The sequence below is a fragment of the Cryptomeria japonica genome, chromosome 4 (genome assembly GCF_030272615.1).
Source record: "Cryptomeria japonica chromosome 4, Sugi_1.0, whole genome shotgun sequence".
NCBI lineage: Eukaryota > Viridiplantae > Streptophyta > Pinopsida > Cupressales > Cupressaceae > Cryptomeria > Cryptomeria japonica.
Genome location: NC_081408.1, coordinates 10987177 through 11012563, shown reverse-complemented (window position 1 = coordinate 11012563; position 25387 = coordinate 10987177). Strand labels below are relative to the sequence as shown.

General features: G+C 36.4%; 2 protein-coding genes across 5 annotated transcripts; both read right to left on the bottom strand.

The window, feature by feature from the left end:
• Positions 1 to 998: 998 nt before the first annotated feature.
• LOC131040761 (disease resistance-like protein DSC1) lies at positions 999 to 24017 on the bottom strand. 4 transcript variants are annotated; one of them, XM_057973715.2, is made up of 8 exons: positions 23679 to 24017; positions 6480 to 6590; positions 3792 to 4105; positions 3239 to 3399; positions 2873 to 3145; positions 2150 to 2788; positions 1779 to 2057; positions 999 to 1673 (listed from the first exon to the last, which is right to left on the bottom strand). In XM_057973715.2, the coding sequence occupies exons 3-6, from the start codon at positions 4004 to 4006 to the stop codon at positions 2181 to 2183; spliced, it is 1257 nt and encodes a 418-aa protein (XP_057829698.1). In that variant the 5' UTR covers positions 4007 to 4105; positions 6480 to 6590; positions 23679 to 24017; the 3' UTR covers positions 999 to 1673; positions 1779 to 2057; positions 2150 to 2180. The 4 variants fall into 4 exon arrangements, with proteins under 4 accessions (XP_057829698.1, XP_057829697.1, XP_059075503.1 ...); XM_057973714.2 differs by having other exon boundaries at positions 2150 to 3145; positions 23679 to 24015; XM_059219520.1 differs by lacking the exon at positions 23679 to 24017 and adding an exon at positions 7322 to 7413 and having other exon boundaries at positions 2150 to 3145.
• Positions 1341 to 1850, bottom strand: LOC131040775 (disease resistance protein TAO1-like). Its single transcript, XM_057973734.1, has 2 exons — positions 1779 to 1850; positions 1341 to 1673 (listed from the first exon to the last, which is right to left on the bottom strand). The coding sequence occupies exons 1-2, from the start codon at positions 1848 to 1850 to the stop codon at positions 1341 to 1343; spliced, it is 405 nt and encodes a 134-aa protein (XP_057829717.1).
• Positions 24018 to 25387: the final 1370 nt, after the last annotated feature.

Here is a 25387-nt window from a genome sequence, read left to right as displayed (position 1 = left end):
CTAGACTATTCAAACATACTAAACAATTACAAGGAGCATTATTGAGAAAATATAGATTTCGAATAATAATTGCATCAAAATTTACATTTAGACCATTGTATAGTAACTTGTTATACGCAAACACTTTCCCAAGGTTGTCATTTTAGGGTTGACAGTAGAGAAGGCAACCCTTTTTAACTTATCAATTTTCCTATTTTCTTTTTAAATATTGCTAGTCCTTAAACATCAATGAAGAGAAGGAATCACATTGACACAAATCACAACTACCAACATTGGGCCAAGTTAAAACCAAACCCAGAGATCATATTTGTGTTACACAATATTGATCCCAATTTGTGAGATTGGTCCAAAGAATTTTTAAGGACAATTCACACTACAAAGTCATTAACTTTTTAGAATCTAATAAATTGATTTGAGAAGTCATTGATATTGGTATTTCATCTTAATCAAGAACTAATTACATCTAAATCATTTACCTTTTATTTTAAAAAATAACGTTGATTATACATTTATTCTTCCCAACTACTTTAAATTAATATAATACAAATTGACTTATACTTTATTTGTATGCATTTATGACCATCCGAAAATTAAAAATCTTTGCATGTGTAAAACAATGCAAACTCCTTGGGAAGCCCAAATGGTGGGCCTTAACAAATTCCATGTGCAGAGCTCCGCGCTCACCCTCTCTCTTCTGAGGGAATGCTATGCAGACACTGAGGAGGACAAGCAGGAGGCTAGAGACCTCTACAAGTTCCTGTCAAACGAATGGAACAGTGGTATGGATGCCACTGGGTGCACAAGGCACCCCTGTAATTTGTTTTTGTTTTCTGCTATTGTTTAAGATTTCTAAAGACTTGGTCCTTTTTTGTTGATAGTTGCTGTTAATTGTTGTTATAGTGTTGTTTCTGCACTATGATTTTTAATAGTTTTGCTATGTAAAGGGTCAGTGCCCTTATTCTCACTGCTTTATTAATAAAAAACAATGCAAAATCCTCTCAAAATAACAATTGAATGATTTTTGAGGCAATTATTTAATCAAATACAATAGAACAACTTTCTTTGATATGAAGAGGTAATGATTCTTTCAGTTTCAAAGAACAACCCACCAAAACCACCATCTTCATCTCTGTTAGATCTCCCAAGTTCAATGGCCATTCTTCTAACCCGTAACAGTGTCTCAAATCCAACTCTTCCAACTTTTTGAGTTGCCCAAAATTAGAAGGCAACATTTTCAAACCTGAACAATAACTCAATTGCAAAGTTTTTAGGGAAATGAGATCCCCAAAACTGGAAGGCAATAAACTTAATGCAGAGCAGTCATATAAATACAGTGATGTCTAATTGCTCAGTTGCCCAATGTTTGAAGGCAACTCTTTCAATTCTTGGCACTGACTTAGACGCAGCTCTTTTAGATTGTTCAGTTGCCCAAATTTGGAAGGCAATTCCCTCAACTGAAGGCAACCTCTTAAATATAATTGCTCTAACTTTGTTAGATTTTCCATTCCATCTGGTGGCCTTTCCATATTTTTCAATCCATATAACCTTAATTTTACGAGTGAAGAACCTGAAGTGACTTTGGCGGGAATTTGAGAATATGCAACTCTGTTCTGTGAAGAAGCATGCATCTTTGTGAGGTTTAGTGAGGTCATTACGCGCAAGCTGGGAGGAAACTACACATTTGCACAACAATTATGAAAGAGGTTGTCAAGTGTCATTTTACAATCTAATGAAAGCTAATTCAAATGATGATATGAACAAAACAAGGCAGATCTTACCTCATTAAAACTCATGCCTGGCAGGAATGGGCCCCTGTATATGAAGAGATGCTCAAGTTTCTCACACTCCATTGGTAAATCTGGAATGTCACTTGCAATTTGGAGGTATCTCAGTTGTCCTAATGGTTTATGACATTTTCCCCTGAATGTTATCTGTGATCCTTGATAAGATAGCACTCTTAATGAGTTGCTCATCCACTTCAGATGTTCATCATTAATTTCGATTGAAGGGTGCTCATATTTTTCATTAAGAAAGATGCCTCTTAAATTTTTGAGTTTCTGCACAAAAATAAACAAACATGTTACTATGATTGTGAATAACAAATATATTCTGTTAATATTAACAAAGAGTAATTCTAAGTATGACATACCTCTTCGTCTTTGAGACATTTCAATAAAGTCTCAGGGTCTGTGACTGTTTTGTTCTGACATCTTTTTCCCTCTTGCTTGAACAATGTCATGAACAATCACACGACCATCTTCTGCTGTCTTCACAAATGTTGCATCTTCAAGAGCTCTGAACTCCTCTTCTCCAACTATGTATGCCACTTCTTCCCTTGGCCAATAACAGAACCAGGATGTGATGTCTAGAAAGGCTTCTTTAACAGGGGTTAACAATCTGTGGTATACAAAATGAACCATTCTGTCACTTATATCTTCCTCTTCCACCATCTCCCCTTCTCTAAGCAACTCTAATACTATTTTATTGTTATCATTTGTATTTCTACTACTAATACCAAGTTGCGAGCCAATTATTTCCAGAAGAAGTGGGACGCCTCCACAAAGCTTGAGCAACGCGTCTACGTTGTTTTCATCATTGTGCTCTGAAGCTTTCCTCAACAAAATCTTTCTGGCCTCTCTCGGTGGTAGAAAACTCACCGCATATTCTCGGCGTTGGATATTCCTGTAGACAAAGATGTCCGTCTCCTGAAGATTTCGGGTAGTGACAAGAATTCTGCTCTTGGGTGGAAGGCAACTGCCCAATTCTGCAGGTAGAAGTTGTTTCAAATCTGCTTTGCTCAGAGCATTGTCAATGTATAGAAATACTGGCTGATTGGGATTCTTTTTGAAGAAAGACCAGATCATTCCCTCACCTTGGTGACAGTCAGTCAATTTCACATTCTGGTGGAACAATCCATTCAGAATCTGTTCTTGAAGGACTTTAAGATCATTCTTGGTGCAACTTTGTTCCATGTGAATTCTGCAATGCTTATAATTTTGGAGGTCGATGTTTGCATAAACGGCATCAGCAAGTGTCGTTTTGCCCATCCCTCCTAATCCATAGACAACCACTACCTGTACTGATGAATGTTGTGCTTCCAAATCTAGCAGTCGGATTACTGTTTCTCGTCCACTCTCAATTCCGACTGTATTAGGGTTAGTGGAAAAAATGAATCAGAATTTCAGGCAAAACTCAAAACATAACAGGAAAAGATTATTTAAATTGGAAAACATACTACCTGCTGTTTGGTATGCATAGAGTTCCTGTGACTGCGGAGCAATCTTTGTCAATCTTTTCTCCATGTCAGTTATACCCCACAGTACAAGGTCATCATACAAGCGGTCTATTTTGACTCGGAAACTCTGTATACTATCGGTATTCACTGAAGCAGTAAGAAACCTTCACACAATTCAAATATGGGAGTTACATTAATATCTTTTTCTTACTATATGTTATATTAAATTTATGAAGGTTTCACAGTCTATAATAATTTACTTGATATTCTTCTAGATTTAATCATATAAATTTTGTTGTTGTCAATGTTTCGGATCAAATATCATCATCTATCATTAGAATAAGCGAACAGAAATAGATCATAATATTTGATCCCTAACATTAACAACAACAAAATCTACATGATCAAATTCAAAAGAAAACAAAAAAATGTATATTATATATTTCTCTGCCACCAGACTCCTCCTTACCATTTCAACTCACACAGTATTGACCTTTGAATTTTCTGAATTAGACATCCAGCCTTTAAAAGAAACTACTGAAATAATTGTACTGACCTAAAAACCCTTGTTGTTGTAAGTTGGGAAGCGCACATTGTGCATCCTACAACAATGCATTGGACTGCTTCATTGAGTTTTTGCTTCTGGTCTGGCATTTGGTCATTCAACTGCAGAATTTGCTTTCCAAGATTAACCATCCTTCTCAGAATTTCAAGGCACTCACTCTTGTTGTGAGAAGTCTGAATACATCTCTCCAATACAAATCCCACCATAGAAAGTGCTGCTCCCACCCAATGAATTTTCCCAGCACCTTCGAGCAATTATATAACAATTCTTTCTATCTCTGCACTTGTGCCAGCCATGGAATCTTTCTGTAAAAGAAAATTCTATGAATATGAAGTGTGTTGGATGGTTGGCCCTCCTTGCTTTGTATCTCTTTTTGTGACTGAATAAATTTTTATCCCTCTTTTAATTCAGATGTGTAATTTTCCAAACCAATATTTTTAAATAAATATATTTAAATGTTTCAAAATATAAAGTTTTATGACTCAATTTAAATATAACAATGTAACTGGAAATTTGACAATTTTGCGTTAGAAAAGGAAAGACCACGAAGGATGATTTATCTGCATGGAATTGAATTAAGAACACAAAAACTCGTTGAATTTTTTTGAAAAAATTGTAACCTTCAATTGAACATAAAATATGAAAAAATGAACCCTCCAACAACAACAGTTAACAGAGTAAATCTGAAATATACTCTGAAATCTATATGCTCCAACACATCAAAATTGACAATGTTTTGCACCAGATTTCAGAATGACTTTCCCATTTGTTATAAATGATCTAAATGGACAAATTGTATAGAAAATTATTAATACACAACAACAAATCTGATATCAAAACATTACTTTACTTTCACCAAAATCTACAAAATACATCCACTGAAGACGGTCTGAAAATCTACAACTCTTTGAAACCCAAACACAAGTTTTAAATGAAATTTCCCTGTTAAAACAAAAGCTTTTTGTCCTCTAATTCTTTGTTTGTTTTTTTCCAACAGATCTCCACAGCCCACAGTTTTCATCCTTAATGTTTGGATGAATTGAGAAGTACAAATAATTTCATAAAAATAATTAAAAATATAAAAAATATGAAATCTTCACATATTAATAGTTATTTGTAGCAAAATCCCAACCCTTCATAATATTGAATGTTACTTTCGTTATTCTCATAACTGTGGATGAAAAATAGGATGGACCTCCACAATTATATTATGTCATACAATAACTTCTTAGTTATCATAGAATCAACTAAATTTATTAGCTTAATTTCTTGCTTTAATCTGGATCAATCAAAATTCGTTAGAAAGAAAACATTACAAATGGTAACAATCAACATCCATTTAATTATAACAGTGCAAATCTGATTTAAATAAGAAGTGCAGATCTGATTTTGAAAGGTTGTGTCCCTTTCAAAAGACAGAAATAATGAAGAGTTACACTCTTTCAAAGGGTGCTAATGGTGAAAGGGTGTTTCTTTTGTCAAAAAGTATACATGATGAAGAGGTTTGACCTCTCCCTCACATTGAGAAATATAAAGGAAGCAAATCAAAAGCCTCCAGTGACATCACCATGGATCAGATCAGATCAGAACTCTTATTAAGTTACAAGCAGTAGCATCCTGTTTCTTGGTGGTATGCATGGGATGTGCTTAATATATGAAACTTGATAATGTTTTTATGCAGAATTTAATAGTAATATTGATATAGACTGCAATATATATGACAATCATACTTAATTTCATATACATTTATAATACATTAGAAGTTAGTACACTCCTAGTCCATTCCTTAATCACTCCCTATTGCCCCTTAAGAGGATAGATTAGTTTTTTTAGGGAGAGGCAGAGTAATTCCTCACAAGGTAGGTGAATCCCAAGATGTGAGGTGGATGGGCTCTTGATGCCTTAAGGCAGCCTACTTGTAGATTGGTTTCCAAGTGTCCTATGACAAGTAATTCCCCATCCTCCTTAGGGTTGATGATTATGAGAGAAGGAATTGGGGCTTAAGTATGTTAACTATCGAATGTATTATGAATCATTAATTGATTCTTAATTTAATCTGATTTAAATGCACAGTGATGTATGTTAATCATGGGAATTGGCAGCCTCCTGGTTGGGGACATTACAAAGAATCAATTACTGCCCATGTTCCCATTATTGTTCACTCACCCAAACCCCAATTACTAACTTTCAAGAAACCAAAAAAGTGATAACTTAAAGTCCATTAATAAATTTTACATGAACCAATAGCTGCCCACTTTACCACAAGTAGTTAAAATTTTTGGATTTTAGTTGGAGGAGTTGTGCAACTTTATTGGTACCCATAAGTATTGGCAATTTTTTAGGTGGTTCTAGTATCTGGTTATTAAGGAATCTTTAAGTAGGTATGAGACAATACTGTAAAATGACCACTTTTGACATTTGCGTACATAAAAGATTTCAAAGTGTGCATCATCACTATCTAGAAGCCAGAACAATAGCTATAAGAAGTTAAGATGCATACGAAGACAGTCAAGAAAAATTATCAAAATCTAATGTATTGTTTAAAATTAGCTATAACGACTATTAGTACACTTCCTGATATATACTATTTCCCACAGCCAACCAATTACAGTGGTACATCTAAATCATATAAGAATGTTAGTTCTAGTTGATTTTATATTTCTCAAATCAAAACTTTACCATTTTGTGAAATCTATCAATGTTTTCCTCTACTATCTGCAGTAATGTCTGGCCATCCTGGATATAAGAGCTTACTGCTGAGCTACATCCTTCTCTACTCTTCTTTCCTGACTGCATCGGAAAACAGATCAATTATATTCAATAAAGCCTGACAACAATAGATTAGGGAAGCAAAAGATATTATCAAATGGAGAACTGCAAAACATATTATCAAATGTAGAACTGCAAAAGAACCCCAAGAATGCCTTTCAACCGGAGAGATATAGGCTCTGGAACCAAAAACATATTAAATATTGTCTTTTAAAAAACATCTTAACAATCCAACCGGAACAGTGAGTATACGGCAGATGGGCATTATTATTAATTTTAAAAAGTTTGTCCACTTAACATGGATTTTCATATTGCTAATAGGGAGATGTGCTTAAATTTGAGGGTGAAAGCATATTTTTTTTAATGATTAGTTGACTTATAAACAAATATATTTTGTTTGTTAAAATATATGTAGATGTTATTTGAAGATTTATTAAAAAATTATCATGAATTTTTTTAATGATTATGTGTAAATCTTTTTTCTATTTTGGTAGGAAAGATAGGATTGTCTAAAGTAAAGGGTAATTGCATAATATTTTATTTTATTTTTTTTGTAAAATTTGATACATAGTGTAGCATCCTAAATTGTACTCCCTACAATTATGTCCTTACTTAAGCTTGATTTTGGCCTTTTGTCTTCCAAAGCCTAATTGCAATGTTGATTATGCTCGCACCACTTATCTATTCTGCAATTTCATCAATTTCTGAGTTTTATCTTATTTCAAAATCTTGATTTTAGGATCAGGACTTACCATGGTCTGGTCACATTGCTCAACCTCTAAATATTCCATTTCTTGTCACGTTGTTGTTGCCGTTGCGTTTCTCATTTCTCATTTCTCGTTTCTAATAACATAGCACCACAATGCTCCAATAACATATCTACCTTATGAAAATTACTTCAAAAACAATTGAAAAAACAAAAATTACATCAATTCCATCCAAAACTCTCCAGACAGATAACAGTTGTCAATATGCCCACACAACCCAATATTTTTATAGGGAAGAATAAACTACACCAAACAGAGATTGCATAGTTGTTAATTGGATCAATATTATTTTTTGCTCATTCTATAAATATTTATAGGAAGAATATATGAGTATTTTTTTTTATAATTTATAGTTGATTGAAAACATATGTCAGCAGATGGTTTGTGTCACCTCATCCAGAATTAATTTATTCTAACAATTATATTGAGTGTAAATATATGTTTTCCAATGCAGTTGGGAGAGAAGAGTATAGAAGGATCTAGTTCAGCAGTAAGCTCTTATATCCAGCAAGGCTAAAAATTCCTTGAGATAATTGAGGAAAACATTGATAGATTTTATAAAACGGTAAAGTTTCTATTTGAGAAATATAAAATCAACTAGTAATTGTTAATGCATGGTAGCTTATGCAAGATAAGATCTTCCTAACCTTCCTTGTTCTGTTATTTATCTACATGCTTCATGTCTGATTTATATTGCATATGATTATCAGATTGTACAAACATTGGCATTAATATGCTATCGGGGTGTTAACCCAATAGCATATTAAATGCTATAAGTTATCGGGTTAAAATCGCCAATACATACTTGCCATCTGGTGCAGAAACATTGGCACCGATTCACATCTGTTATCGGGCTTAATTACATCGAGCATATTTGTTATCGGGTTTAATGAATACACCGTTTCATTTGGCATTAACATTGGTTAAATGCACCGGTTGGATTATATTCATCGTGCACTTTGAATATCGGTGTTTATATGAACCGATTCATTATATTGATTAGTCATTATATTATGATATGCTATCGGGGGTTTTTGAACCGATAATCAGCATTGTGTTAATGGTATAATTGTAAAGGCACCAATCAATGGGTGCATTGATCGGTCATGCCTAAAAGGCATGACCGGTCAATACACCAATTGACCGGTTGCCTAAATGATATATATGCCAATTGAATTCATTTGGAGAAGACATAGAAAATATTAAATGATCTCTCTCCTTCAGACCTGCAGATAAAAATCAGAATTATTAGACATTGACATAATTCCTCATATCCATATATAGCATTCATAGTTCATAACTTGTTCTTTAATTAAAATTGATATAACTTTACATGGTATCAGAGCCAAGGTAATCGAACCTAAGGCTATTCAATTTTGATAAAAATTTTAAGGACTAAGTTACAAACTACATCACATTTTCATAATGGCCAACACTATCAGATTCGAAGATAGACTCGGAGGTAGCGAAGATTTTTCAGCTTGGAAGTTTAGAATCAAAATGATTTTAAGAGAAAACAAAGTTGATTCATATATCCAAACTGAAAGTGCACAACCAGAAGATGAAACCGAGAAATCCACAAGGATCGAGGGAAATGATAAGGCTATTAAAATAATAGTGGATGGAGTAAGAAATAATATAATGCCCATCATTAGAAAGCAGGAGACAGCTTATAAAATGTTCAAGGCACTTGAAAAGACATTTGAGATATCAAATGCAAGTCGTACTCTAGTACTAAAACGAGAAATAAATCATATCACCATGAACAAAGGGGAGACTATCAACGCCTACTTCATGCGGATATCAGTTCTAAAAGATGAACTTGCAACTCTAGACTACGAGATCCGAGGCAAAGAACTAACACTCATTGCTTTAGATGGGTTGCCTAGTGGATGGAGCACATTCGTCCAAGGCATCAGTGCAAGGTCCAAATATCCTAAGTTTGAAAGACTAAGAGATGACTGTCTACAAGAAGAATCCCGATTGAACAAGGTAGGAATAAAACAGAAGAATATAGATGAAGACTTGCAAGTCCTAAATACAAACATCAATAAGTACAAAAAGAAGCAATTCAGGAAAAGAAAAGCTAAACAAGGCAAGAACACTTCTAAGAAAGACCTATCACATGTTCAATGTTATAGGTGTGACAAATTCGGACACTATGTTGCAAACTGTCCGGAGAAAGGGAAGCAAGCCACATTTGCAAAAGTGAGGAAATCTAGAAAAGAAAATGACTCCAAGAACTATGTCCTCTACTCAGCACTTACAAGCCATACTTCAAACAAATCTAACTCATGGGTGATCGACAGTGGTTCATCCAGACACATCACCAGCTTTAGAGAAATACTAGACTCCATGATAGAGAAAGATGATGAGGAAGTAACCATCAGAGACGATTCTTCACATCCAGTCAGAGGAATTGGAACCTGCACCATCAAACTGAAGACAGGCATGTCACTACGACTTGAAGAAGTACTATATGTTCCAAGCATCAAAAGAAATCTAATCTCCATATCAGCACTAGAAGATCAAGGATACAGAGTGACCTTCATGGAAAACAAGGTGTTGGCTTGGCCAAAGAGATCCTCCATCAAAGACGCTAAGGTCATTGGTCGAAGACAAGGCTATTTGTATGAGCTATGTACAAAGCCCAATCTAGCATTGATCCATGAAGCAACTAATGCAAATGAAGTATGGCACAGGAGATTAGGCCATCTGAATTATAGAGCTTTGTCAACCATGGGAAACCTTGTCACAGGTCTACCTAAGTTGAAGCAATATCATTCAGAGGCATGCAAAGGGTGTGCCTTAGGTAAAAATACCAAAAATGCATTTCAGAATAGTACTAGGAAAACTAGCAAAGTTTTGGAGTTAATTCATTCTGATGTATGTGGACCTATGTCCGTACCCTCGCTAGGGGGATTTTTGTACTATGTAATTTTTGTTGATGACTACTATAGGAAGACGTGGATCTACTTTCTGAAATGTAAAGAATCAGAAGAGATCCTAAGTAGGTTCAAGGGGTTTAAAACATTAACAAAAAATCTCTCTGAAAACAAAATTAAAATCTTAAGAACTGACAATGGGGGGGAATACACATCAGGACTATTTAAAGACTTTTGCAGAAATTTTGGGATTAAGAGGGAGTTGACAATACCTTATAATCCACAACAAAATGGAGTAGCTGAAAGGAAAAATAGGACCATAGTAGAAGCTGCCAAAGCCATGATACTAGATCAAAATCTAAACTTGAACCTTTGGGCAGAAGCAACTAACACTGCTGTGTACATACAAAATAGATGTCCTCATTCACACCTTGAAGATAAAACTCCTGAGGAAGTCTTTACCAAGACAAAACCAGATATCAGCCATCTTAAGATATTTGGGTGTCCGATCTATATTCATGTACCTAAAGAAAAAAGACTAAAACTAGAACCCTCTGGAAAAAGGGGAATTCTTGTAGGATACAGCGAAACTTCTAAAGCCTATAGAATCTATGTACAAGGGTAGAGAAATATTGAACTCAATAGGGATGTAATCTTCGAAGAAGATTTAGCCTTCAAAAGGGCCCAAAATACAATAGAACCTGAAATTCATAATCCTACTCCTAACCTAGAAGAAGAACCTACTCCTGAGCTTCAGAGGGAGCATCTTGAGGAAACTATAAGTGAAACACAAGACCCACCTATAGATAATCGCAAGAAAAGACCACTATGGGCCACCAAAACTATAGCAGAAGCTCAGAAGTTCGCTACTCCTTCAGGAACCTTCAGGGAAAGCAAGAGGCCTAATAAATTCATCAACTATGTTGCACTTATGAATGATCTCCCTAAAGCTGAACCTAACAATGTTTCAGATGCACTCAAACATCAAGTATGGATAGATGCCATGACTGAAGAATATCAGTCCATTATGAAGAATGATGTCTGGGAGATTGTTCCTAGGCCAACCAAGAAGTCTGTCGTGTCTTCTAAATGGTTATTTAAAATCAAGCATGCTGCAGATGGCAGTATTGAAAAACACAAGGGCAGATTTGTAGCTAGAGGGTTCTCACAGAAGGAAGGAATAGATTACGAAGAAACATTGCACCTGTTGCCAGGTACTCATCAGTAAGAGCTGTCCTAGCCATTGCAGCAGCAAAGGGGTGGAAGGTACATCAGATGGATGTTAAGATAGCATTCCTAAATGGCGAGATCGTGGAAGAAGTCTACTTAGAGCAACCTGAAGGGTTTGAAATTCATGATGCAAAGTCTCATGTGTGTAGACTCAAGAAAGCTCTTTATGGGCTCAAACAGGCTCTCAGAGTTTGGTATGAAAGAATTGACACCTATCTCTCAAAGCTGGGTTTCTCTAAGAATGATGCAGATCTTAATCTCTACTTCAAAAGAAATAAAGGTGATATGTTAATATTAATTTTATATGTTGATGACTTATTAATTACAGGAGATGATCACCTAATAGATCGATGCAAGAAAGATCTATCCACAGAATTTGATATGAAAGACTTGGGGCTTCTTCATTACTTCCTAGGATTGGAAGTATGGCAGAATTCTGATAATATTGTACTGAACCAAGGGAAGTACACCTTGGACATATTGACAAGATTTGGAATGCTAAACTGCAGACCCATGACCTCTCCTATGGAAACCAACTTCCACAAACTTAAAGAAGCAGCAACAGAATCAAGACCTACTGACCCCACTCAATACAGGCAGATGATAGGGTCCCTAATGTATCTAGTATATACAAGGCCAGATATCTGCTATGCTGTTAATGCCTTAAGTCAGTTCATGTGTGAACCTAAGGAGACACACCTGGTTGTAGTAAAGCATATAATGAGATATCTACAAGGTACCCTAAAGCTTGGTCTTAAATATGAAAAGGTTGACATAGATCTACATGGATTTACAGATTCAGATTGGGCTGGCAATGTGACTGACAGAAAGAGCACTTCAGGGTGCTGCTTCAATTTAGGGTCAGCCATGATATCCTGGATCAGCAGAAAACAATCTTCAGTAGCTCAGAGTTCCACAGAGGCTGAATATATTGCAGCTTCAATGGCTGCCCGAGAAGCAGTATGGCTAAAGAAATTGCTCGTGGGATTATTTGGAGAACCTATGAAACCTACAGTCATTCAGTGTGATAATCAAAGCTGTATAAAACTCTCTGGAAATCCAGTATTTCATGACAGGTCCAAACATATTGAGATTCCATATCACTATGTACGAGATATGGTTGACAGGAATGTGATAAAGTTAGAATATGTGTGTACAGGAGATCAGACTGTAGATATTCTGACCAAACCACTTTCCAGAGTGAAGGTTGATCACTTCAGAAAGGGTTTAGGTATGATAGAAAGGTAATCTGCTTTGTAATCTATGCTTACATATATTTAAGATGTTTAAGGTGTAAACTTCTTTGTCATGTTTGGACTATCTCTTGGCTTCTTGCCACCTGTGTTCATATCTAAGAGGTGACGATCTCTCAGATACTGAACACTTGTATGTAGACATCATAAGGTGACGATCTTATGATAGTCAAACCAGTAATCATGTTGGATCACTGGTAAGTCATGGATGTGCCATGACTATGTTGTGATACAACATTTGTACAAATGTTATTGCATTATCACAACTTGGATATGATGAGAACTTAAGCACTTCTCATATGGTTATCCTTGTATTGCGTGTTAGGCAATACTGATATCACATGTAGGTGATATCTCAACCATTGATCATGTTGGATCTCTGGTAAGTCATGGATGTGCCATGACTATGTTGTGATAAACATTTATAAATGTTATTGCACTTATCACAACTTGGATATGATGAGAAACTAACCTTTCTCATAGACTTATCCTTAAGTATTGCATGTTAGGCAATACTGATATCATGTGTTAGGTGATATCTTGATGAATCTTACAGATCACATGTTTTGGTGATTTCTCACATGATCAGGTGATGATTCTCTTACTTTTATCACATGTTAAAATAATACTTTATGTCACATGCTCAGGTGATGTTCTTCTATTTTGTATCATATGTCTTGATGGTACTTCTCATGTATAAATGATTTTTGCTGATTGACATTATCTTAGTTATGAAAAGGAAATGTGATGCAGGTTGCCTTATCTATCTTCCAAAGCTAAGAGGGAGTGTTAATGCATGGTAGCTTATGCAAGATAAGATCTTCCTAACCTTCCTTGTTCTGTTATTTATATACATGCTTCATGTCTGATTTATATTGCATATGATTATCAGATTGTACAAACATTGGCATTAATATGCTATCGGGGTGTTAACCCAATAGCATATTAAATGCTATAAGTTATCGGGTTAAAATCGCCGATACATACTTGCCATCTGGTGCAGAAACATTGGCACCGATTCACATCTGTTATCGGGCTTAATTACATCGAGCATATTTGTTATCGGGTTTAATGAATACACCGTTTCATTTGACATTAACATTGGTTAAATGCACCGGTTGGATTATATTCATCGTGCACTTTGAATATCGGTGTTTATATGAACCGATTCATTATATTGATCAGTCATTATATTATGATATGCTATCGGGGGTTTTTGAACCGATAATCAGCATTGTGTTAATGGTATAATTGTAAAGGCACCGATCAATGGGTGCATTGATCGGTCATGCCTAAAAGGCATGACCGGTCAATACACCAATTGACCGGTTGCCTAAATGATATATATGCCAATTGAATTCATTTGGAGAAGACATAGAAAATATTAAATGATCTCTCTCCTTCAGACCTGCAGATAAAAATCAAAATTATTAGACATTGACAAAATTCCTCATATCCATATATAGCATTCATAGTTCATAACTTGTTCTTTAATTAAAATTGATATAGCTTTACAGAAATAACTAATATCATTCCTATATGATTTCATTGTATCCAGTTTCAAATTATTGGATGGTTGTAAATCTAAAAATTTGGGAAATACATTATAGATTGTTTATATATACTTGAATAAAGCTTATTGTAGTGGAAGAAATTTGTTACCTCAAGGATGATAAATCCAAGAGAAAAAATCGACCCTCTAATACCTTAGTTATACTCACACTAAGAGTGAGCCAAGGGATGAAAATGACAAATTAAGCTAATAGACTGCAAACTAAGACTCTTCGGCGATCCTGCTAAGCCTATGTTCCCAGGGCGAACGTGTGGGTCTGGGACACCAGCGCGGGGCACTGTCATATTGTATGGACAAGGTACAGAGACCGTATGAAAAGTCTTAGAAAATGACTAAACTATTAAATAAGCAATATGGAAAATGAAATAAGTGGAATATTGCAAAATACAAAGTGATAAAATAAGATGAATGAGAATAAAAGGAAACTTATAGTTGGTCTACGACTGAAGCCTCCTACAAGAAGGTAATTCTTTCACACTGCCAACCTACACAAAAGCAAGAAGGGAAAATGTTGGGGTTGTGTTTTGGAGTCTGCCTAAGTCAGACCCTTGTTTTGGTGTCTCCACCACCATGGACAACCCAAAGAATAGCCACGGGAAAGATAAAATGATAAAGACAATATAGATATGATAATAAATTTGAAGTGAAGAAATGCAAATGTGTAAATAAATCGAGTAAAGGTGAGTAAACTCCCCTTATATGATTCGTGAAGATGGCACTATGAATTGTTCGAAGGACTACAACAATGGTGGACTGTAGAGTGTTGGAAAATCTATGAATATTACTCAAGAAGATCACCAAGGGCTCCCACCTCCAAAAAAACAACCAAGAATCCCAAGAATGCCTTCCAACCGGAGAGACATAGGCTCTGGACCAAAAACCGATGTCAGTGGGCAAATGTAGGGGCGTTATGATTCCTTTCGGGCGTATGCGTAACACTCAAATGACCACCAATGGACTGTTAGATTTGCGGGACGCTAGTGCGTCACACAGACATCTCCCTGCTGTACTATTGTCCCAAGGATGACTGGTCGACAAAGTTGGTGGGATTATGGTCTAGAGTTGATGAAGCGATCTAGGTGGACAAAAAAATAACAGCGGCGCTACACAACCTCTGATGATGTGGGGGAAGGTGCCATTTGTTGTGATGAATTGTACAAGGTGTAATTTTTGATATTACATTTTGCCCCCACTTTAGCGAGCATGCATTGCTAAAAGATGCGAAGCTAAAGTAGAGGAAGATAAAGAAAAGAGTCATGAGAGGGAGGCAAAATTTCGTTGATTAGACGAGGTTGCCCCCAGCAAGAAGTTTGAAATAGATATTGCTAACTGATACATTGCAAACATGCTAGCTACAGACTAACATGCTGGACGATAAGATAAAGGATAGATTAAGATGGATGATAGATAAGATAGCGTAACAAAAGTGAACCTCGCCTTGAAGAAAGCCCCTTATTATGAAAAGATACAAGATAAGCGGTTGTTGCGCTCTGGGATACACCAGTATGGATAGCAAGGTGCATTATGCTAGATAGCCATATGATAGGGTGATGATGAGTTCTAGTATGGATAACCATACGATAATGAAATATTTTGCCAGCATGGGTAGCGATACGCTAGATAGCCATGCGATTGGGTGATCAAAGAGAGATTTGATAAACAGTAGATTGGCCCATATAAAGACAAACATAAAAAAGAAAAAGATCAAATGGTTTGGCCCCTATCTGGGCAAAAAGATCAAGTGGCTTGGCCCCCAATTAGGCAAACATGAAAAAGAACAAGATTAAGTGGTTTGGCCCCCACCTATGTTGGTGTAAATAATTATTCATCATGGATATTATTAAACTTTACTTAAGTTTACTTAGGTACATGCATTTAATAGTAGTTTGGGTATGAGACACTTGGGAGTTTGTGCCACATTGGCATAGTGTGTGTAGGAGAATTTCCACCTTTTATGGTGTGATCTTGTTACTACTCTATCATATCCTCTTATTGTGAAGTGATAATTCCACCTTCGGGGTGATCCACCTCATGTGGAATATTATATTGTTTCTCCTACCTACCCTTGTTTCTTATTGAGCCACATGTCATGTTTGTGTGCTGAGATATCCATATAGCCTTGCCTATATAAGCAGGCTCATATTCATTGTATGTAACGCTTGATGACCCAGTCGATCAGTATTTTCATCTTGATAGAATACAGTTTATTCCTATCATATATTTTGTCTCTCTATTTTGTGCTTTCCATTGCCTCTAGATCTTGGCAAAATCTCACAACCTAGGGAAGCATGAAAAACAAAAAAGATCAAGTGGTTGGGCGCCCACCTAGGGAAGCATGAAAAAAATAATCAACAAGAATCATGCAGAAATGTAGATATGATGGCCCCCCCTTAGAATGATAGGCATGAAAGGCATGTCATTCTAAGGAGAAGAGTGGTTGTGGCACATTAGCAAGATGTTTCTGTGGAATGCCACCATTAGCTAGTGACACAAATATGTCCACAACATCAATGATGAATGCAAGAGGACAGGGGGAACCGAAAGATTTGGCATCAGAACCCATAGCAGTGAGAAAAGATATGTAATATAACTGCGAGATGGGTATATTGTCATAGCACCAAAGTTCTCAGATCTGAAGAAGAGCACATGAAGACAAAGATAAAATAAAAATTCGGGTCAACATGGAAGAAAGCAAAAGATTCCCCCAACACTTTGCATCATCCCCGAATGTCGAAAAGGTAAGATATGACAAATAGAAGAAGTAGATAACATATAGAAGAAGTTGTACAACGAAAAATCCCCTATATTCGAGCACCTACAAAGTAACTCGGGTACTCCAGGAGAGCGAAACAGATAAAAACAGTAACCTCCTGTATCCAAGCACGGGAGAACGTAATCAAGCACACATACTATACTATGCTACAAGATAAAGAGAGTTAGGGCCCTAGAGGCCTTCAACAACCAGGTCATCGTCTTCCAAATCTATATCATATGGGGAAGGAAGACAAGATCGAAGTGGGACAACAACAAGAGTGGCACCAGGCATCTCACCAGTAGTGAGGGGAAGGGACACAACAGCATCAATGTCTACGTTCACAGGCTCAAAGGAGGTAAGGGTCAATGATCATGTGAAGATCGTACACAAGGTCGGGATGTCCTCCAAGGAGTTGAACAAGCAAGCCTTTGTAGAGGAAGCAGGTGACTCATTCGGAGAAGATGAAATGATAATAGGACTACCGACTTCTAGAAGAGGGGTAGTGACAAACTCAAGAGAAGGTGGAGCCTTCTCAATAACACATATAGAGACAGGCAAAGCAGCAAGCACTGAAATAGGTAGAGAAAAGGATGAGGAACATACTTGCGAGGGTTTCCGCCATTGAAACTATGGAAGAGGACCCTTCTCAAGCTTGTGTTTGGGTCAAATAGGAGAAGCGAATCAATTATCAACCGTAGCAGGCTGAAGGACTCCAGGAAAGCTCTCATGTTGGAATGTCTATGAAACAGGGGGAGCGGATAAAGTTGCGCTAGACACCACTTGCATATTCAGCATATCAATGGGCTGAGACAACAGAGGTACATTCGACAAAGAGCTGATGAGGGGTGGCTCCAATGAAGGAGCAATGAAAACCCGCACCCGCTTCGGGGGAGGTTCATTAATAGGCCCCACAATAGCGAGAAGCAAAAACAAAGATGAAGGATGCTAGACAACAAGATAATCAACATCAAAATGAGCTTTGGAAGCTCTATTTTGATGGGTCAAGAAGTGAGAATGGTGTTGGTGGTGGTTGCACATTGATTTCCCCTATTGATGATAAGTATTATGAAACTTTCAAGTTTTCTTTTAGCTGCACCAATAATACAACTGAGTATGAGGCCTTAATTCATGGTCTACAATGGGCAAAGAAGAGAGGAATAAATTGTTTGCAGGTTTATGGTGATAGTGAACTAGTTGTCAACCAAGTAAGAGGTCTCCATACCACTAAGAATGATCTTTTAAAGTCTTATAAACATAGGGTTAATAATTGTTAATCTATATGAGCACTTAGAGGAATAGAGAGCGTCAACATGGGCTACAAAATAGGAGCAAGTGGTGACGAATCAACACAAGAGTAACACGTCCCTTTCTCATAGAGAGAGGGCTAAGGGATATTGACCATGATTTGGAGCTCAAAGGGAGGGCAAGCTATAGACTTTGACAGCGCGAGTGCCTTTCCTTTATTTGCATTGGGTGTAGTCATAGGAATAGAAGACACCAACAGAGCTTGTGCAGTCCCAGGCTAATGGGATGGTCTATTCAAAGGAACGGGCTTAGTATTCATCCCCGACAATGAGGGGACATTAGGCACCACCTGCTCCAAAATAGGAATAGATGGAGCAGAAGTTAATACGGGAAGAGGCAATGAATAACTAGGTTGATTTGACTTAGGGGAAAACTCCCCCATCTTATATTGATAATATGTGCGATACATCAAGTCACCACAAGGAAGCATAAGCCCTATCGGAGCAGGCCAAAAATGATCAAGCAAAATGTCCCTACAAGCTACCAGGGGTCAATATGTAGTATCCTAGATAACATGCACCAAAACCTCATGAGGAAACTTAAGAAATTTATGAATCACTAAAGTGATTGCATCCATAGCAATCAACCATGGAATACCTAGTTTAACCTGAAATATGTTTGATTCAGGGGTGATCACAAATGTGGAAGACACAACCTTGGGTCCCACGAGGACCATCAAGGTGATGCTACCTAAAGGAGAGATAGAAAAGCCATCATGTGTTCTTAGAGTTTCCTAACATTCATCATATATAGGCCTATGCCAACCGTTCACGAATAGTCTCCTATATGATAACAACGACTCTGCAGAATGGTTCAACCATCACACCTATGATAGTTTGATCCTTTAGCTTAGTAGGGATGTAAAAAGGAGTAGGCACTCCACAGTATGGGGCATCCAGAGGGGTGAATGATAATGATATGTTAGAAACCTTCGCCTTTTGGCTAGGAGGCAAACAAATAGGAGTGACGGTGATTGTGTTCACAAATGGGCCATCATCCGAAGGAGGATCTGATGCAGAAATGAAATTTGTTGAATGTGGGGAAAACAAATCAGTGTAGATTTGCAGAGCCCTATTAGTATTATCAATATACTTATCTGACTTATGTTTTTGCACATCAACTTTAATCACCCCACTATTGATGTGGTCTTGGAAAATATTCTGAAGATGATAACATCGCTCAGTGTCATGACCAGGCATAGTGAACAAATTTCGATCCATCATACCAAAGTGGGTAGGGTCTATTATCGAGCAGTGGTCAAAGCTGAGAAAGGGTAAATAGATTATCTTTTATTAATCCATGCATTATGCTCAGGTAGAAGTCATTTAACTTAGTGCAGACTCTATTTTGTTGTGATCCCTGAAGGACAACCACAACATTAGCAACAACCTTGTTCTTTTTAGACCCTTCCGTGGACATGCCTGCAAAGAACACATCGCGAGGGTTCAGAGTAGAATCTCCGAACTACGACATGGTGTGTTGGTAGTTTGTGAGTGCAGAACACATGTTAGAAAAGATTTGGTATTGATTAAGGGATATATTCTCCCTCAATGTCGGCTACAGATTGCCAGTGAACATCCTTTGCAGGACACTATCTAGCAGGGTAAACGGGATCCTAGTGGAGATTGAATGATACCTTGAAATAAAATCTGTGATCTTTTTTGTTGGACTTCTTACAATGAACAAGGTCAGCAATAGTGACCATACTACCAATGTTAGCCTGAAACCGTCTAAGAAACAGATCCATGAGTTGATCAAAAGTACAAATAGAATGATTCGACAAGGATTTATACCACTCTAATGTCATTCCATTAAGGGACTGTGAGAATAGTTTAAGCAACACAAATTCTAGGCTATGGTAATCACTACACATGATCATAAAAGAATCAATGTGCACATTAGGGTCCCCATCACCATTGAACCTATCAAACTTCAATGATTCAGCCACAGGTGGAAGGATGGTGTTCAAGATAGTGATATCAAGGGAACTCTTCCTATAATATGTAGGCATAGATGATTGACTAGAAGCGGACGCTAGGTTTGTGAGCTATAATTGTAACTGCCCCATGTTCTGTAAGATAGTGTTCAAGACATGATTAGTAAGAGAAGGAGGTGGAAGTGGGCCAGATGCGCCACCACCTCCACCAGCACCTCCAAGAGAACCAATGGCACCACCTCCACCGACACCCACAAGAGAACCAATGCCACCGGCAGAGGTAGTACTAGCACTAACCGTCGAGATATGAGCTGCAACAAAGGCAAAGGTCGAGCTACTAGACATACCCGTATATCCCAATGGGGTGGACAACGCATTGATGCTAGAAATGGTAAGAATGGGGTCAACCATGTGTACTATCAAACCAAGTATGTCAACACCCAATTGAGAACCACTAATGTTAGAATGGACATCTTGCGAGGGTGCATCTACCAAGGGTACATGGTTTTTGACAATCATAGATAATTCCCTTAGCATCTCTAAACCTTTCTTGTCCGAGATAAGCATGTCTCTCAAAGTATTAACTACATTCCCAACTTGAGGGAGGACATTCTCTTGATTAAGGAACCCTTCAAAATCTCTCACGTTCTCCTCTAGAGACTAAATCCAATCAAAGACAATAGTGACAGTGGAATCGTGGTCAACAACAGGAGGAGAAGGTGGCAGAGAGTTTGTCGGGGTGTTTTTCTGAGAACTAGCAGCTGATGAGCCTCCCATAAAAGGTATGTAGAGAGTATAAGAGGGGAAATCCTCACCAGAGTCAAGGAGAGGGTTTTTTATCATTGGATCGAATAGAGGACGATTGTAATGATCAGGAGGGAAACATCGTCTAGATGTCCTTTTGACTACAACTCTTATGGCAGTCGGGGTCGTAAAGATCATAGACAAGCCTTGCGACGCTAAAACCACACTACAGGGACACGAAGGGTTTTGTCTTCTACTAAATCGTGCCAATTACAAAGACGAAGAAGCTAATCCAAATGCTAAAACAAAGATGCAAACTATGTTCCCCCTTGTTTTCTAATCAAATTTTAGATCTTAAATATACGTAATGAACTAAATGATACAAAAAGAAAACGAGCCTTCACGTCAAGTTCGCCAAAATGTAGTGGAGGAAATTTTTTACCTCAAGGATGATAAACCCAAGAGAATAAATTGACCCTCGAATAAAACCACTCGGACAGTTGAACTGACCTGAAAATTCTGGCCATTGCAAGTTGGGAAGCACACATGGTGCATCCTACAAAAATGCACTGGACTGCATCGTTGAGTTTCTGCTTCTGAACTGGCATTTGGTCATTCAACTGCAGAATTCGCTTAACAAGATGAAGTATCCTTTTCAAAATTTCGAGGCACTCATTCTTGTTGTTAGACATCTCACTAAATATCGCGAATACAAATCCTATTGAGCCATGGACCAGCTAGGAATCGAACCTAGGACCTTCCATATGCTGCTGGAGTGCTCTACCACTAAGCTACTGGCCCCTCTTGGACCAGTCCATCGTTGGTCCGGGTGTGGCTTATTTCCAACACCAACAACCCCCCTTAAGCCACACCTCTCGTGTGCTTGGGGCTCCTAGCCTGGACCTGGCTCTGATACCATGTTGAGACATGGACCAGCTAAGACTTGAACCTAGGACCTTCCATACGCTGCTGGAGTGCTCTACCACTGAGCTACTAGCCCCTCTTGGACCAGTCCATCATCGGTCCAGGTGTGGCTTATTTCCAACACCAACAAATCCAACCACAGAAAGTGCTGCCCACACCCAATGAATTTTCCCAGCACCTTCAAGCAAATCTATAAGAATTCTTTCTATCTCCGCACTTGCACCAGCCATGGAATCTTTCTATATGGGAAAATTATATGAATATGTAAGTAAGATATGACAATCAACATCCATTTGATATATAATCTATTTCCCAAATGTTTAGAGCTACAGCCATCCAATAATTTGTAACTGGATACAATGAAATCATATAGGAATGTTATTAGCTATTAATAGTTGATTTTATATTTCTCAAATAGAAACTTTACCGTTTTATGAAATCTGTCAATGTTTTCCTCAATTATCTCCAGGAATCTTTGGCCTTCCTGGATATAAGAGCTTACTGCTGAACTAGATCCTTCTGTACTTTTCTCTCCCGACTACATTGAAAAACAGATATTTACCCTCAATATTGTTAGAATAAATTAATTTGGATGAGGTGACACAGACCATCTGCCGACATATGTTTTCAATCAACTGTAAACTATAAAAAAATAATCATATATTTTTCCTACAAATATGAATAGAATGAGGAAAAAATAATATAGATCCAATTAACAGCCATGCAATCTCTGTCCGGTGTAGTTTTTTCTTTTCATGAGCATCAGAGCCCTATAAAAATATTGGACTGTGTGGATGCCCCGAGCATTCTCTCCCTGCCATTAGCCCTTATATATCGCATCCGGGGCACGGAAGGCACTCTGGCTCAATCTCCACCTTACTTACGCGGGTGGCCCCTACTATTCTAAGGGACCTATTGGGGATGCCAATATTGTTTGATACTTACTTTCCCTCCATTCTGGGGATTTCTTTCCTTCCCAGACAGACTATGGAGGGAGGAATGAAATTATCAGGTCAGGGCCGCTCACGCCTTCTATTTATGAAAATATTTCTCTCGCCCTGTCTTCCGCCTCATAGGTAAGGAATAAAATACCCAGATTATCTTCCCTAAATTCGTAGGTAAGGATTTCGTTTAGCAAAAATATTATGAGAACCGGCTATTTAGAAAAATCATTGATGTAGTATCCATTTCAATTCAATAATGACTATTGTCCATCCCTATCTAGCCATTGAGTTTTTGGATGGAATTGATGAAAGTTTGTTGTCTTATGTTAAGTTTCAATTGTTTTTGGAGCAATTTTCATAAGGTAGATATGTTATTGGAGCACTGCGGTGTGAGTGCAGGCTGCACAATAGAAGAACAAGACAACGTTTTGTTATTTATAGACATGGTTGTATGAGGAAGCCATTTATCTTTGTAAGGGTTTGAAAGTCAAAAATTGTATGAAGTTCAAAGAAAAGATTAAATATTTTTTATATTGCAGGAATCAGGTAGGTCCCGTATAAACTGCAGTGTCAAATGAACTTTTTAACATTTTTTATATTGCAGGAATCAGTTAGGTTCCGTATAAACTGCAGTGTCAAATGAACTTTTAAACCAGTGATGCTGGTACGACATACCGGTAAGAATAGAATAGAAATGCAAACAATAAACTAAAATTATTGAGAAGCAAAACATATTTAATATGTAAAGTAGAAAACCTTCTGATTATAGAAAACATATGTGTAGATAACATACCGCGATCTTCAATAGCTCTTCGATAAACTGAATCAGTTCATCAAGCTGGCCATGGAAGGTCCAGCATGAACAGGATGAGAAGGTGAAGAGGGTGAGAAGCAATTGCAGGAATCACAGCCTGAAAGTAGAGAAAACTTGCCCATTACTAACACAAAATAAAACAGAGAGGAAAGAAAAATAAAAGATGCTAAGTGCTGCTTCTTTCTTCAGGGACAATATAACCACTCAGTGGGATCATCTGGGTTTTATCTTTGTAATTTGTCTATAGTCGATGTTTATTTTCCATCCAATGTCAAAGGGTCATTGTTAAAGAGTTGGAAATAGACTAACGTTTTAAGAGATATCTTTGTAATTTGTCTATAGTCAATGTTTATTTTCCATCCAATGCCAAAGGGTCATTGTTAAAGAGTTGGAAACAGACGAATGTTTTAAGAAATGTCTGAGATGAATATACCTCACCAACTTGAAAGAGAGAGGAGAAAAAATGTTAATGTTGAAATTGTGAACGAGATACAAATGAAAGGAAGTTAATAATGTTACAATAAAAGTAGTTGATGATTATTTGATTGAGTTGATATTTGATAGAGGTGTTTCAAACATACAAGATGTCGTCTAAATTTATGTCAATCTTCATTTATATGTTTATCACGATTTTGATTCTTAATTCACTATATTGATTACAATGCATTCTTTACTAAATAAATAAAAAAGATAGAAAAGAAAAAATAAGACTTCTAATATTAAATATCAAATATAAAATACTACTATTATTTTTCAAAAATAAAAATCTAGCTAATGTAATTGATATATACTATATACTTAGATGATCTTAACCATCATTACTTTGAAACATTTTATCAAAAAGGTTTTAGGTTTGAAATTAGAAAATACCCATTTTGGAGTTCATAATGAATTGTCCTTCCCTTCATAATTCTTCTTTAAAAACACACTCAATTTTATTAAACTAGTTGAATTATATACTTATATGTATATAAAAGTGCATATTTATATCATGTATTAATTATATTATATATTTCAATCAATGATAATTAATAATAGAAATTAAATCTTAAATCAATTATGTGTTTTAATTGTTGTTGTTTATTTGTTTTCTTTCTATTGAAGGTGTTTTTTACTAATGTGACATAATTTAATTTTCATACCAATATGATTAGTTAACAAAAACAAACTAATTTATTGAAATCAAGAATGTTGAAATTAAATTGTGTTGATCCTTGATAGATAAACTATTTCAAACATATAAAATGATGTTTTCATACTACAAAATACAAAATTGTGTTTGTGTGATACATGATTCTAAATCTTATATAAACAAAATAGTATATTGACTAGAATGCACTAGAATCTAAACCAAAACAATAAATGGGTTGCATGTTTGAAATCATAAAATTCAAAACAACATTAAATATATTTGGAATAAATCAAAAATTGTTTGCCCTGGTCATTACATGGGACGAGATTCAATTTTATAAAACTGCTTGAATTATATATTTATATGTATGTATAAATACATATTTATAGATATTAATTAAATTGTATATTTTAATCAATGAAATTAATAATAAAAAATAAATCTTAAATTAATTAATTAGTTTGAGATTCATCAAATTAAATGAAATGGATGAGGTTTTCTTAATTCTTTCAATTATTATTGATTTTGTATTTATTTTGTTGAATATGTTGTCAAT